The following is a 17629-nucleotide window of genomic DNA, read 5'->3' as shown; positions in this document are numbered from 1 at the left end:
GATTTCTACCATCTCCCCTTCCTTTAGAGCACTATTCTCTACCATCAGCTAATCCCTTGTAAATAATTCCTTTTTGATGGATTATTTATATTTTTATATAGGACTTTCTAACTTCTACAATATAGATCCAAATTTCCAGAGCTTTCAGCAAACTGAATTTCAGCTCTGTTTTGTGTGTTTCTGGTCAGAGTAGAAGGAAAAAATGTTGGTAGGCAATGAGATCAGGCTGGGAATAGCGGTGGGATGAAGGGAGAGGAGGATTTAGTACTAATTCTGAAAATCACTGGGATGTTTGACTCAGCATGACATCATTCAATCAGATCTTTTCTTCCTTTCAAACAAAAAAAATTATTGTTTTTAGTTTTTAACCCTGTAGTAATTCTAGAAATAGTTCTAATATACTGTATTAAATTAAATTTAACTTATATTTTTCATATTAGTTTTTGACCAGAACTTTTTGGTTATATGTATCATTTTCAAAATCACTAACTACCATAAAGGTTAACAATGCTATTTTGTATTTGCCATATTAAAGAGTAGACTAACATAGAAAATGGGAATAGTTGGCAAATGATATGTATGTCAATAATAATGATATTTGAAGGGATTACAGATCTGAAGACTTTGAGTTAATAATATGTCTTTAATACTCCATTACACTTCATTTACATAGCAATCATATCATGCTGACTATGTTTTGATCGGCTTTTGCATATCTTGTCTCTTGTAGGTTTGGCCAGATTTGCCCAACATAACAATAGATAAAACTCTAACTGAAGATGAAGCTGTTAATGTAAGTTACACGGGCTAACTATACAATGAAAAGAAATTCAAAACTTAGACTCGATTATTTTAATCAATAACTAAATTTGAATGCTTTTCTTTAAAAATAGATGGCCATTTTAAATTATCTATATCAGACCATATTTAGATCAAATTTACCTAATTTTCCCAAATAACAAAGTATCAGTCAGCCTATTAAGCAATTTTATATTTTGCTTTATTTAATCCAAGCAATCATTCCTTTATTTAAAAAATTATGGCCTGGCACGGTGGCTCATGCCTGTAATCCCAGCACTTTGGGAGGCTAAGGTGGGTGGATCACGAGGTCAGGAGATTGAGACCATCCTGGCTAACATGGTGAAACTCCATCTCTACTAAAAATACAAAAAAATTAACCAGGCGTGGTGGCGGGAGCCTGTAGACCCAGCTACTCGGAAAGCTGAGGCAGGAGAATGGTGTTAACCCAGGAGGTCGAGCTTGCAGTGAGCCTAGATCGCACCACTGCACTCCAGCCTGGGCGACAGAGCGAGACTCCATCTCAAAAAACAAAACAAAACAAAACAACAACAACAAAAAGTTATTACACTAATAACATTTAACATTAGATCTACTCTCTTAATAAATGTTTATTCATATAATAAATCATTGTAAACTACAGAGGCAATGTTGTGCTGCAGATCTCTAGAATTTATTTACCTTGCGTAATTGAGATTTTGTGCCTATTTCTTAGCAAGCCCTTGTTTTCTTCCACTTACAGTCCTGGGCAACTACCATTCTACCCTATGCTTTTATGAGTTTAACTGTTTTAGATACTTCATGTAAGTTGAATCCTACAACATTTGTCTTTCTGTTACTGGTTTATTTCACTCAGTATAACATCCTAAACATTCATTCGTGAAAGCAAAAGGAATGAATAAGATATTAAATGCAAATGATAACCAGAAGGGAACAGGAGTGGCTATAGCTATATCAGAGAAAATAAATTTTAAGACAATGACTGTCACAAAAGACAAAAGAGGTCATTATATAAGGACAAAAGGGCCAATTCATTAGGAAGATACAATGATTATAAATATTTGCTCCCAACATGAAAGCACTTAAATATTTAAAGCAAACATTAACAGAACTGAAATGAGAAACAGCAATGCTGTTTGAAGAATTTGTTGCCACACTTTCAGTAATAAATAGAACAATAATAAATAAATAATAACAATATAAATAATAAGAATAATAAATAATAAATAACAATAATGAATAAATAATAAATAATAATAAATAAATAGAACAATAATAAATAAATAATAACAATAATAAATAGAACAACCAGAGAGCAAATCAACAAAGAAACAGCAGTTTTTAACAACACTGTAGTCCAAATAGACTTAACAGACATACGTAGAACTTTCTACCCAAAAGCAACCATATATACATTCTTCTCAAGTGCCCATAGAACATTTTCTAAGAGTGATCACATGTTAAGTCACAAGACAAGTCTTAAAAGTTGTGAGAAGATAGAAAACATACCATTTATCTTTCCCAGCCACAATGAAATTAAACTAGAAATCAGAAAAAGAGGGGAAATAAGTAAATTCAAAAATACATGGAAATTAAACAACACATTTTTGAACAGCCAGTGGAACAACGAAAAGATCAAAAGAGAATTAGAAAATTTCTTCAGACAAAAATAAAAATACAACATAGCAAAACTTCTGGGATGCAGCAAAAGCAGTACTAAGAGAGAAGTGTATAAGAAGAAACACCCACATTAAGAATAATAAAAATCTCAGATAAATAACATTACCTCTCAATGAATTAGAAAAAGAATAAACTTAAAGTTAGTAGAGGGAAGAAAATAAAGATTAGAGGAGTAAAAATTAAAAGAAAAATACAAAATAAATAGAAAATATCAACAAAACTAAGAGTTGGTGATCCTTCTTTTAGTCAGATGAATTTATAATCATTAAATTATACAAGTTTAGGTAACTGAAAAATTTGGGAGCTTAAAACTTACCAAAACTACTTCTAAAACAGAGTCAAATAATTGAACCTACTGAACTATGTCATTGAGGAAAAAAGTGTTATTTCAACTTGAGTTCCGCCCACTATTCTTGAGAACTACTAGAGAGACAAGCATGGATTTTTATATAGGTGTTGGAGGACAGTGTCAATTTACGTAGAATGGCTTATGCAGAATTCCTTGGGATTCTCTTCCGCAAAAAGTATCAACAGTGTTGGATTACATGTACCTGATTGATTTTCTGGGTATAATCAATGATTTTATTTAAGGGATAGAAGCAGCCAGCTAATAGAATAAGTTAAACTAAAAAATGAATTATGTAAAGATCAGAAAAGTGAAAATTAATAAAAAAGATCTGGTGCTACCATTTGTTATTAATTACCATACGGGAGATCCTTGCGTTGAAAATATTCAATATAATCCCGCCAAGCCTTCTGTCCTTATAAGTAAAATGTAACTAATGGGTAAGATGTTAAAATTAAGTCCCTTTCTACTCTTAAAGATATTCATCATAGGCCAGGCATGGTGGCTCATGCCTGTAATCCCAGCACTTTGGGAGGCCGAGGCGTGTGGATCACCTGAGGTCAGGAGTTTGAGACAAGCCTGATCAACATGGTGAAATCCCATCTCTACTAAAAATACAAAAAATTAGCCGGGCGTGGTGGCAGGCATCTGTAATCCCACCTACTCTGGAGGCTGAGGCAGGAGAATCCCTTGAGCCTGGGAGACAGAGGTTGCAGTGAGCCGAGGTTGTGCTATTGCACTCCAGCCTGGGCAACAAGAGCAAAACTCTATCTTAAAAGAAAACCAAATCCATCATACGTATTTTGTAAATCTCTATAATCCCTACTCTCTGCATTTTATGTCCTCCGATATCCTGTTCATGGAGAAGACTGTTAAGGCAGTTACAACAGAATCTTAACATGTGCCAAAAAAGCATCCAGGTTGTCATGTCATTTTTTTGAGACATACCCAATTAACTTAGCTGCAGGTCAATCTTTTGCTAACACACGGTTACTCTGACACTGGAACTTTTATGTTTCGACTGGCAAGTAGGGAATATTCTTAGTATAGATTGGAATAAAACACCTCTTCTCTGCTGGGATGGGAAGGGCTAGATGTGAGAGACAAAAAAAGAAGCAGTTGATTAGCGTGGTGAGATGGTTCTGGGAAATGAGAAAGCTATACAAAAACAGGCTTTATACTATGGCCCTTTGCTCTTTCATTGTGCTCCACAAAGGTAAACCTGAAGTATGGGCTCTGCAGTAACAGAGAAAAAAAGCTTCCCCATTACTCTAGGAAGCACTAAAAATAATGCTTTTCTGGGTTCTGAACTGTTCCTTTATAATTCACATAGGATTCCAAGATGGCTCTATTATCTCCACCGATGTCCCTCTTTAAAGTGTTGAGGATGAAACCAAACACATTTATGTAATTAAGGTTGATGTCAATTTCCTTCATTATTAGTCATACAAGACTTGTGAATCTGTCAGATACATTCAGATTTATATGTATATAATCTCTCTTAAGACTTTCCACACGTGAGCCTAAATTTTCGTTTTGCAGGCTTCCAGAGCTCATGTAGCTTTCCCAGATTTCTTCAGGACCTCCACAGCAGAGTGGTGGACCAGAGAAATTCTGGACTTTTACAATGAAAAGATGAAGTTTGATGGTTTGTGGATTGTAAGTAAGCTTTGAACAATCTATGTTTTAAGTTATTTATTGTGCAGTGATTATGCAAAATTAGTACTTGGCTCAAATAATGTCAACAAAATATTTTATTTGAAAACTAGTCCACTTTTTTCCCCCACAGAACTTTCTTACGCAAACGACTGCTAAAGTAAAGTTTTAAAAATTAAATTTATGTGTATGGATGCTATTTCCTGGACTTTTTCAATTTGCAAAATTCAAAAAGCAAAATATTCTATATATTAATAAATCCTTGTAAATATTTATTTCACTTTTATTTAATATAGGAATAAGTCTCAGGATTAAATAACCATTAGTCCTTTGTATGAGAAATAAAAATTTCTTAAATTTGGTAACAGTCTTTTAAAGTTTCTTTTTTGATGTAACCTTAAAATGTTAGTAGTAAGATTTTTAATAATATATTTTTTGAGACAGCATAAAATAATTTACTTTGCTACAAGTAAATGCTTAATACAGAAAATTTTATGTAATATATTTCAATTTCTGGAGGAAAAGTTTTTTACTTTGTTGACTTTTCCAGTGTAAAGCATTACTTTACTTATTTTTTAAATTGAAGAAAGCTTTATACAGCTGTCACTATGTGGAAACTTTGTAGATATAAGATTATATAAAGCATATATTTTGTTAAAAAAATCATGGAACATCTATGTTTATTAGATGTATCAATTGGTATACTGTAAGGGATTCTCTTAAGTATATTCCTGAGAATGACATCTGGATCCAGAGAAAATTATCTTTTTCAGGTGGAGGCAATCCATTTTAAATGGTAGCTGACTTATTTATTTAGATCATGATTCTTTTAAGTATGACTACTGAGATTCTGAGATATGTACTCAACAGAGATACTTCTTGAAATTATCTGCATTTGTAAACTATTAATATATCTTGTAGTTTTAACAATAAAAGCAATTGATATCAGGCTCAGGGCAGGAGTGGAGGGGAAGGAGATGATAGGGCACATATTATTATAATGCTATCTCTTAAAGATATGAAAATAAGCTATTTTTATGGGTATAATGCATAATACAGAGAAAATAGAACATTTTATTTTTCAAAAGGAAACTGATCGAAAAAAGCAATCAATGAGATAAACTCATATCATTGAGATGTTTTACAATTTTGTTTGTTTAGAATAGTGAGTATACGTAACATTGTTCAAATATGTTAACCTACTTACTTTTTGAACTAGCTCTTTTCAGAATATACGTTGTAAATTTATTTTTTGTTTACCTTTTTCTGTCATCTTTTTTTAAGGATATGAATGAGCCATCAAGTTTTGTAAATGGAACAACTACTAATCAATGCAGAAATGAGAAACTAAATTATCCACCTTATTTCCCAGGTACAATATTGTTGGTATGCCTTTGATATTATCATGTTATTATTATATATTAATAGGTATATAATATAAACTGATATATATCAGTTAGCTATACATAGAATATATATAATCAGTTCCATATATGTAGAATGTAGGCAATAGGATTCACACACCCAATTTTCACTACCCACCCACACAATGGACCACACCTTGACCCATTACCAAAATTATTTAACACTATTTTGGGAAAAAAATCAAGGAATATCTACATGAACACAATTCTAAATTTGTTTGAAGTTGTTATTTTGGTTTGCTTAATAATTTTCCCAAATTCAAAAAATGTTAAATACTCTTTAAGATAAAAAATAAAATGATTTTGAAAGGAAGTTTTTATAAATGTTTCTTTACTAAGGATAAGGGAAAGAATACTAACACTTTTCTGTTTACCTTTGACATAGGAGGAAATGAAGATGAATGTGATGTTTCATATTCATCATCATTCTCTTATGCAAGCAGAAAACGTCACAAACTATTAGCATATAAAGTGATGGCAAAACTCTGGAAAAAAATCTTAAACTGAGAAAATGTGGATCAAAAGGCAGTGTTATAACATTTGCCTCGCCCTTAAACTCTGGGCTTTGTGATACCAAGTGAATTTTTAATAAAACTCTAATCAGCGTTTTCCATCTAAATGCACTAGAAAGAGTAGACATTGAGGAGTGTACTTATTTTTCAGGTTTTTATTAATTCATGTAATTCAGTCACAATTTCAGGCCATTTTAAGTTGATAATTAACTCATACAAAGTATACAAATGGTTAAAATATACACAGGTTTTATAAAACACTGATTAATTTCTTTGTCAAGGAATACATAATTATGAGTTACACGTTTCATTGTAGGGCACTGTATAATATATTAATATTTTTTCATTGATTCTTTCCAGAACTCACAAAAAGAACCGATGGATTACATTTCAGAACAATTTGCATGGAAGCTGAGCAGATTCTTAGTGATGGAACATCAGTTTTGCATTACGATGTTCACAATCTCTATGGATGGTCACAAATGAAACCTACTCATGAGTAAGCAATGTTCTGAATTATGCTCTCTGACTCTTTTATTCTTTGGATCTTACATTTAATGCTATCATTTTAACAGTCCCGACAATCTTCTCTTATATCTCTTTACTTCCCAATTGTTCTCTGTAACTTCTTCCTTCATAGCATTTAGAAAAAATGTGTTTCTTTCTATCTAATTTATCTAAATATCTTTATTGTTATTATTCTAATTTTTATACTATTGCAAAATAAATCCTAGACCATTTTTATTTTGTTTCTATGTGCCCAGCATAGTGCCTGGCCAATTGTAGGTGCTCAATAAATAATATTGGATTAATATTAATAAATGAATTAATAACATATAATTTGATATCATTAAGACATAAAGCATCAAACATTTGGCTAAATCTGTTATTTAAATTCATTGTCAGGCCAGGCACAGTGGCTCACGCGTGTAATCCCAGCACTTTGGGAGGCTGAGGCGGGCGGATCACTTGAGACCAGGAGTTCAAGATCAGCCTGGCCAAAATGGTGAAACCCCATCTCTATTAAAAATTCAAAAAATTAGCCAGGAGTGGTGGTGCAGAGCTGTGGTCCCAGCTACTCAGGAGGCTGAGGCACAAGAATTGCTTAGACCTGTATTTTGTAGATTCTTATAAACTGGGATAATTTGCAACTTTACAAATTTGCAGTGAGCCAAGATTGTGCCATTGCATTCCAGCCTGGCAACAGAGTGAGACTCTGTTTCAAAATAAAAATAAAAACATAAAATAAATAAATTCATTATTAGTAAATTAGAGCACTTTTAATGAACTTCTCAAATATTAATGATCATACTAATTATCTGCATTTTTAATAAACTTTTATGTAAGGCCAATGATGATGGAATACAGACCATTCACTGAAAATCAATTATTTATTAGCACTTTCCAATACAAGTTTTGCAATGATTGAAATCTTCTGGCCAGGCACAGTAGCTTATACTTGTAATCTCAACACTTTGGCAGGCTGAGATGGGAGGATCACTTGGGCCCAGGAGGTTGAGGCTGCAGTGAGCTGTGCTCCTACCACTGCATTCCAGCCTGGGCAACAAAACAAGAACCTGTCTGAAAAAATAAATAAATACATAGAAATCATCTATAATTCTGGGTGCCAATGTGGTACTCACCAGCCATATATGGCCATGGAACAATGTGTCTAGTGTGACTCAGGAATGGGATTTTAAAGTTATTTAATTTTAAATAGTAATATACAATAATTAAATATGAAATAATAGATAATTAGTGGCTACCATATTAGACACTGCAGTTGTAGATCCCTGGCTTTTGACTACACATTATAATCACTTGGAGATTTTCTTTTTAGGGTTTAGATTTTTTTAAGTGTCATGTGCACATAGTAGGTGGGTATATATATTGGGTAAGTGAGATACTTTGATACAAGCATGCAATACACAGCAATCACGTCATAGAAAACAGAAGTATTTATCCCCTCAAGATTTATCCTTTGTGTTACAAACAATCCAATTACACTTTTAGGGTTTTTTTAAGTAAACAATTAAACTATTATTGACTATTATTGACTATCATCCTGTTGTGCTGTCAAATAGTATATATTATTCATTCTTTCTAACTATATATATAGCACCCATTAACCATCCCTGCTGTATTAGTCTATTTTCACTCTTCCATAAAGATACTACCTGAGACTGGGTAATTTAAAGATGTTTGTTTAAAGACTGGGCAATTTAAAGAGGTTGAATTGACTCACAGTTCTGCATGGCTGGAGAGTCCTCAGGAAACATACAATCGTGGCAGAATGTGAAGGGGAAGCAAGGTGCATCTTACATGACTTTAGGAGACAGAGACAGTGATGGGAGAACTGCCATACTTTAAAACCATCAGCTCTCATGAGAACTAACTCACTATTACAAGAACAGCATAGGGGAAACCGCCCCCATGATGCAATCACCTCCTACCAGGTCGCTCCCTTGACAGGTGGGGATTGCAATCCCTGATGAGATTTGGGTGGGATCACAAAGCCAAACCATAACACTTGCTTTCCCCTCACCCCCACACAACCCTTCCTAGCTTCTGGTAACCATCCTTCTCCTGTCTATATACATGAATTCAATGTTTTGCTTTTTTAAAATTTTTAGCACCCACAATAAGTGAGAACATATGAAGTTTGTCTCTCTGTGTCTTACTTAATTCATTTAACATTTAATGACTTCCAGTTTCCTACATGTCGTTGCAAATGACAGGATTTTATTCTTTTTTATAGCTGCATAGGACTCCCTTGTATATATGTACCATATTTACTTTATCTAATCATCTGTTGATGGACACAAAAGTTGCTTCCAAACTTGGCTATTGTGAACAGTGCTGTAATAAACATGGCAGGGCAGATATCATTTTGATATATCTTTCTTTTGGATGCATTTTCAGCAGCAGGACTGCTGGATCATATAGTAGCTCTATTTTTAGTTTTTGGGGAAACTTCAAACTGCTCTTCATAGTGGTTGTGTGAATTTACATTCCTAACAACAGTGAAAGAGCATTCCCTTTTCTCCACAGCTTCAACAGCATTTGTTACTGGCAGTCTTTTGGATAAAAGCCATTTTAATTAGGGTGAGATGATGTCTCATTGTAGTTGTGATTTGCATTTCTCTGATGATCAACGATGTTGAGCACCTTTTCATATGCCTGATTGCCATTTGTATGTCTTCTTTTGAGAAATGCCTATACAAATATTTTGCCCATTTTTAAATCAGATTATTAGAAGTTTTCCTATAGAGTTGTTTGAGCTCCTTATATATTCTGGTCATTAATCCCTTGTCAAATGATTATTTTGCAAATATTTTCTCTCATTCTGTGGTTTGTCTTTTCACTTTGTTGACTGTTTCATCGAGTCTTGATTTTTAATCTGTTCACTCTGTGTCTTTTGATTGGAGTGTTTAATCCATTTATATTCAATTTCATTACTGATAAGTAAGGACTTACTCCCACCATTTGTTATTTGTTTTCTGATTGTTTAATGGTCTTCTCATTCCTCTTTCATTTCTTCTTATTTCCCTTTTCTCTGGTGTTATTTGATTTCTTGCTTTTTATATTTTGTATATCTGTTGTATGTTTTTTCATTTGCAATTACCAGAAGGCTTGTGGTTTTTAAATAAATTATTATTTAATTGGTCTCTTTTATAGCCTAAGCATCTGAATATTTAAAAACTTTCCAGGCAGTTCTAATGAGCGTACAGGGTTGAAAACTTCTGTTCTAAAAAATAACTGAAGTTGATAAAAGAATAAAAAGCATTTTGAAGTAAAGAGTATGGATAAAATTTCTCACTTAGTAAAACTTACTTATTTCTAGCAATTAACTCTTAATCAACTCAGAATAGATGAATGTATGACCAAAAACTCACTTGTTCACCAAATCCAAAAATAAAACACTAAGTTATTTTAAGAGTGAACAAACTGGCATTGAACAATGCCTTTTCACTGGGGCAAATGTTACTTTTGATTAACCCTTCTGGAACACAATATTGGGGCATAATTATCCACAGCTAAATTTACTTTAACTAAAACTGTAGACATTAAAAAGAACAAAAATATTGAAAATTGACTAGATGATCTTATTGGCAAAAATTATGTGCTTTGAGTTGAAAGTATGTAGCTTAACAAAAATTGAGAAAAAAAAAATTCCTCTCCACAGAAGACAGGAAATAAGTATACTTCTGAAGCACATTACAGAGTCAAACATGATTCTTGACACATTGTGGATGCTTAGTAAATTTAAATAAATTCATCATTATCCTGTTATAATCACAAGTATCAAAGTTGTTTTGATAAGTTCAAGGTAGATACAGGTAAATTTCCAAATAGTCCATGTGCAGAGATATTTAAGCATATGTAAGGTGCATTTCCACTTTTAAGTAAAATTATGAGGAGGAAGTCAGCACAATCTTCCATGGAATATCCTTGAAAATGAAATCAATATACATATACTTATTAGTGCTAATTTTGCTCTTGTTCATAAAACTTTTCAGTGCAAGTTTCAACCACATTACTTAAATTGAGTAGATTAATTGGATTAAGTAGCTTAATTTATACAGTCTTAGATTTTTCATATGTTTCAGATACTTTCTTAATATTTTAATTTTTTCAATTACAAAAAAGTGTTGAACTCAGACAATTTTAGAGATTAATAATTAATTACATGTATAAAGACCTTGACAAATGTAAAAGAACACTATAAATAAGGTACACGTTACATTTAAGCAAATTATGAAGAGTAAAGTCTTTCTGTTTATCATTGAGGAAAACTGAACAAATTATAAACACACATTTTTTTCTCAAGTTATACAGACCATAGCATTTTGTTTTTTAGTGACTTATTTTCTGTCTTACAAACTGCCACATATTTGAAATTTAGCTATTTCTTGCTACTGTGCTCTTTCACTTAACATGAAACAAACAAGAAACCCAACGAAAGAATAGCATGCATGGATTCAGAAATGGGATTTAATCAGCTTGAGAAATGGCAGATAGTTTTACACAAAGAATCATGGACACTAATGGCAAATAAAAAAAGCTTCATATAGAAATCCCGCACAAAAAGTTTTGAGTCTTCAATTGCTCTCATCTCTTGTAATTTAAAATTCAATGTTGTACTGAAATAAAGCCTATTCTTCAAATGTAGAAAGAAATACATTCAAAAATCTACTTCAAATTATGGGTTCAAATTTCAGACAAATATTCAAGGATTATGTAACTACACATATATTATATTTTCATTTTTACCAAAAGCTTTAAAGATGTTAGGGATTAGTACATACTATTCATTAGAGAGGACTTAGAAAATTAAACATCTTTGACTCCCTCTGAATGCTTAGGTTGTGTTTTAATATGTAATTTTTAAATAAGTGCCCAAGGGTTTTGTAATCATAGAATGGAATGGAAAAAGTCAATATTTATAAATTATTTTTGCAGATATTCTTATAAACTGGGATAATTTGCAACTTGGAAAATTATATTTAATGTAACTTTCTGGAAAAATAAGAGTGCCTTTTTGAAGTGGGGGCATTGTAAACTATGGGAAGTGGTCTCTTGTATATATTTTTTTAAATAAACAAAAACTAGTCTATGAAAAAACAAACACAGTATACCTCACCTCATTCACTAATTTAGAAGTTACTTTAGTTATAGCTGTAACTTTCTATTAATCTGCTGTTTGTCTCAAGACCAGAAAGTAAATGCATGTCTTCCAGACATTAGATTCTGAATGATATAGATGAATAGAACACTGATACAACTGGTATATCAAAATATAAAATTTGAGATATGAATCTATAAAACTCTTTCCATGATATAGTCTTTCACATTGTCTTCTTGCTAAAGGAAATTTCAAATTTCATTAATTTGTTATACACTAAAACATAATTAAAATATTTTAGCCTACAAAATACTTGTTATCCAGTTTCAAAATTAAAACAGATATTACAGTTTCTGATGTAATGGTGACTATTTGAAATGTGAATTGGGAAAATTTATATTTCTAATAAATACTAAATATATTGCCTTCAAAAATAATTCAGTAAAATATCTTTGATTTTTCAAAGAGTTGTTTTCATAAAAATGAGGATAACGGTTCTGTAATAACTTTCTTTTCTCTACTATACAGCAGTCTATATTCTAAAATAATTTAACACCATCCAATCATGAGAACACCGTCCAATCATGAGATAGAAGTGTTTGGAAAATGTTTATAAATTGATTTCATCAGCAATTAAAGATAATAGTCACATTAATTAATTTAACATTTTGTTTTAGAAACTATGACTAAAGTAAAGATATTAATTTATTGTTGGAAGATTAAAAATATGTTTTAAATTTTTAAATTTAATATTCTCTTCACGTATTTCATTTTTGTAATATACATGTAGAATTTCTGGTTTTACTTCTATAAAAAACTTTTTTTAAAATGATTGAAGATATATTCCAATTTTTAAAATATATTTCAAGAAAATGCTCTTGTAGGCAATAATAAACACACAACAAAAATATCCTTTCCTATAAGCTGAACTCTCCAATGTCAAGTGGTAACAAAGAACAAACTCTTCTGGCTTAAAGCTGTTTCTCAAGAATAACTTAAACTAAGTTAATTGTGACTGAACAATTTGTAAAATTGAAACACTGTTGGAAATAATTAGAATATATTTACCATGTTTGAACTTTATTTCTTCAGTGGCATCAAATACATATTCTGTGTGAGGGTTTACAGAGGAAATTCCTCTTATATAAGAGTTTAGAATTACCTTAAGAGAAAATTATTATGAAAATACTTCATTTATTTTATAGTTTTATTTTAATTTTCAATTGACAATAGTAAACATGGAGTACATTGTGATGTTTTCATACATTATGCAGTGTGAAATGATCAAATGAGGCTAATTAGCTTATTTATCTTCTCAGATATTTATCATTTATTTGTAGTGAGAACATTTAAAATTCTTTCTTTTAGCTATTCTGAAATATACAATATATTAACTATGGTCATCTTGCTAAATTTATTCTTCCTATCTAACTGTAACTTTGTGCCCATTGTGTGAAACTACTTTATGTAGAATCCTTATCAACCTGATAAGCATATATTCAGCTATTAATTTAAAACATCAGTAAATAATTTTTTCAAGTGTAAGATATATAATAGAGAAAAAAAAGAAATCCTTCAGAAACATAATTTTCTTGCATGTGAACACGTGAAGAATTTGTGACAACCCTGTCCTTGTAAATAATTTTTATATTAAAAAAACTAGTTTTGTTAGCAAATGAACTGAACTCCAAAAATACATTTTCATATAGATTTATAGAATTATCACCAATTATTACTCTTCATATTTATATATTTATTTCTTATTAAATTTAAAAAAATGTAATGTATATTTAAAAGATTAATATTCCTAAATGGCCCTTTTATATTTGTTATGGAAAAATAAAGCAGTGAAGATCATTTTCTTTTATTGGTTTTTTAAAAGAGTGACAATTTAGAAGTAGAAAATTTTAAGTTAACTAACACAATATTGCCTTTATTAGCAAGCGATGGTTCAATATGTTATGTCTGTTTAATACATTTTTAGTTTCCTGTACTTTTGACTTGAGACATTTGTTAATTCCGAACTTTCTTGAGCTACTATTACATGCCAAGCATTGCATTAGATATAAGGGATGCAAGGAAGATTAAAGTATAGTGCTTGATTTTAGGAATCTCAAGGTGTCATAGAAGGAGCTTTATATACATACAAACACTGGGATCCAGCTGTAACAAGGAAATGATTCAATACTGTTGATAATGTGTTAGTGCCCAGCAAAGTCTGCCTAATTATGTATTTGTGGCATCTTCTTCTAAGATAGTTCTGTAGCTCTTATTCATATTCAAATTATTTGAGTAATATAAAAATAAAATTTTTATTTCCAACTAATATTAAAGTGTTATTAATACTCTTATAATGTAATCTGTGTTCAGTCAGAGAGAAAGAGGGAAAAGAAAGGGAGATAGAAGAAAACAGATGAAGATGATATAAAAATAATTATTTTTTTTTCTAAAACTAGAACATATTTTAACATGCATGTCATTAAATTCATTCTCCAAAGACTGAGAAGGGGAATAAATCATATGATTTCATTTACACAACCCATTCTGCTGAGAAGATCTTACTCCCAATAGATTCTACACTTGAAATGGAGCAATTCTTTTTAGTTTTAAGACCCAAGAATACTTTGCTCTCTTCAAATTAAACCTTTAAAGCAAAGAGTATGATAGTAGGCATTGTCTGCACAGTAATATGTACATTAAGTGTTGATATGTTACAATTGAGAGGTGTTGGGGCAATGAATAGTTAGAGCATAAGCCTTTATTAAAAATACATTAAAGTAAAATAAAAAGCTCAATGTGATGAATTTGTTGATTTAATTCAATTAATAGTTGATTTAACTTGTATTCATTGAAGGAATATATAAAGGCCTCTTAGTATCTGCATGTCACTCTAGTAAATGTTGGAAGGGAAAAAGACGTCCTTTATGCTTCTGAGGATTTTATAATTTAATGAGAGAAGACAAACTTATCAAGAGCCAGTTGTAATAAGTGACAATATAAGCACCACAAATCACTATTTTTTTACAAGGTAGTCATAAGTAGATATATTTGGAGAAAATATCACAAGTAAAAACTCAAAAATACTTCTCTACTATATTAGTGCATTGCAGAAGACAACTGGAAAAAGAGGGATTGTAATTTCTCGTTCCACGTATCCTACTAGTGGACGATGGGGAGGACACTGGCTTGGAGACAACTATGCACGATGGGACAACATGGACAAATCGATCATTGGTAAGTGAAAGTCACCATCTTTATTATTATTTTGTGTTTTCTATTAGATACTCACTTTTGCTGGTGCTAGGTCATAAAATTTATAAGTCCTCAGAATTTTGTTCTTCACATCATACTTTATGACATATAGCATCAGAAAAAGACAATGGGCCAGGAAGCTGGATTGAGGGTGCTGTGTAGAAACTAATGATCTTCAACTAGTTTATTTTGAGGAAATAGTGTCATTGTTATTGGCCTGAGTTTCCTTGCTGAAAAGCGCAGGAGCTGGCAAAGGTAACATCTAGAGCTAATAAAGAGAAATGAATAGAAATTCCAGATTTCATGGCTATTATTAAAAAGTCAAAAAATAAGAGATGCTTTCAAGATTGTTGAGAAAAGTTGACATATATACTGTTGGTGGTAGTGTGAATTAATTAAACCATTGTGAAAAGCAGTATGATGATTCCTCAAAGAGCTAAAAACAGAATGACCATTCAACCCAAAAATCCCATTAGTGGTTATATACCCAGAGGAACAGAAATTATCCTACCATAAAGACGTGCACAAGAAGTTTCATTACAACACTATTCACAAAAGACACTCTTCACCAAAGACATGGAATTCACCAATTCGCTATTCACCAAAGACATGGAATCAGCCTAAATGCCCATGAATAGTAGACTGAATAAAGAAAATGTGGTACATATACACCATGGAATATACACAGCCATAAAAAATGAGATCACGGCCTTTGAAGGGACATGGATGGAGCTGGAGGCCATTATCTTAAGCAAACTAACAGAGGAACAGAAAACAAAATACCACATGTTCCCACTTATAACTGGGAGCTAAACACTGTGTACACATGGACACAAAGAAGAGAACAACAGACACCAGGGCCTATATGAAGTTGTAGTGTGGGAGGAGGGTAAGGATTGAATAACAACCTGTCAAGTACTGTGCTTATTATCTGAGTGACAAAATAATCTGTACACAAAACCCCTGTGACAAGCAAATTACCTAAATAATATACCTGCAAATGTACTTCTGAAACTGAAATTTAAAAGATTCTAGATTCTAGGGAATATAAATCACCGATAGATGCTAAAAAAAAGAAACATTTCGAACCAAATTTGGAAAGAAATTTGTGACAATAGTTGAATAAGTGCTAAATAAGACATTATCATTTTAATAGGGAAATAGATACTTTTGTGCTCCATGTTTAGTCTTAAAATTTATTCACCATTGATAAATAAATTCAAGGAAAACAATTAATTCTTAGAAATATTCCTTTAAAATAAGAGCTCAGAAATTACATTCATTCTATTTTATAGAATTGATTACTCCTTAGAGCATTTGTTTAATAAGAATGATTCAATTTGTTTCAAATGATAGTCTGAAACAAATTGAACCTATAGTTCAATCAGACCTATAGTTAAATAACTGCAGAAATAGCATATTTATTTTCAAAAATGAAACTGTGGACACCACTTTCTTCTCACACTATAATGTGTTTATAACGTATTTGTTCTCTGAATATGTCACCTTGCAAGTGTCAAGGAAGCTTATAGTATCTTATTTTTGTAAATATCATAAATGCTACAAAGTCAAAATGTGTGAGCATTATGAGAAGCATTATGAGATAATTATATTAATAATCTGAAAAATGTTTAACGTTTGGAGGTTGATATTAAAAAGAGAACATCATCATAAATAGAAATAAAAACAGTATTAAAATACATGAAATAATAACTTTCTAAGATATTTTTTCTAACTTTTTCAGGTATGATGGAATTTAGTCTGTTTGGAATATCATATGTAAGTAGTTTTATTCCTTTTATCTTCATGAATTATAAACATTCATAAGCTATTCAAATTTAACTAAATATAGCAATATATTTTAGACTGGAGCAGACATCTGTGGTTTTTTCAACAACTCAGAATATCATCTCTGTACCCGCTGGATGCAACTTGGAGCATTTTATCCATACTCAAGGAATCACAACATTGCAAATACTAGGGTATGTAATTACTACATTTACTTTCAATATTTTCTTACTTGGGCTATGCTTCATTATACTTTAGTGTACATGGCTTGGTTAGCTGGTATATTTATTGATGTTATATATAATTTTGGCATAGTGAGGAAATTGTCTGGAGGAACTTTTTTTGAGTAACTGGGGAGACATTACTAAAAATTATGGAAGAGTAGGAACAGTTAGAGCCAATATCTAAATAAGCACTAAATTTCATGATGCTGACTTTCAGTGAAGAAATGCAGAAAAATGATAAATTAGCAAAATGCACATGATGGAAAGGTTAAAGACAGAGCTGGTCTTTAAAAGATGTGCTCTGCCTATAGTAAGTAAATGGC

At 31.4% G+C, this 17629-nt stretch overlaps 1 protein-coding gene across 1 annotated transcript in view; it reads left to right on the top strand.

Moving 5' to 3' along the window:
* Positions 1-17629, top strand: part of SI (sucrase-isomaltase) — a 98207-nt gene that overhangs the window by 63486 nt on the left and 17092 nt on the right. The window contains exons 34-40 of the mRNA XM_024244753.3: positions 731-793; positions 4367-4483; positions 5765-5852; positions 6777-6915; positions 15143-15276; positions 17039-17073; positions 17160-17276. Of these exons, the coding sequence (XP_024100521.3) occupies positions 731-793; positions 4367-4483; positions 5765-5852; positions 6777-6915; positions 15143-15276; positions 17039-17073; positions 17160-17276 (693 nt within the window). The remainder of the gene's footprint in view (positions 1-730; positions 794-4366; positions 4484-5764; positions 5853-6776; positions 6916-15142; positions 15277-17038; positions 17074-17159; positions 17277-17629) is intronic.

Source organism: Pongo abelii, chromosome 2 (genome assembly GCF_028885655.2).
Source record: "Pongo abelii isolate AG06213 chromosome 2, NHGRI_mPonAbe1-v2.0_pri, whole genome shotgun sequence".
NCBI lineage: Eukaryota > Metazoa > Chordata > Mammalia > Primates > Hominidae > Pongo > Pongo abelii.
Note: the sequence above shows the minus strand (reverse complement) of the source record. Positions and strands in the feature narration are given on the sequence as shown.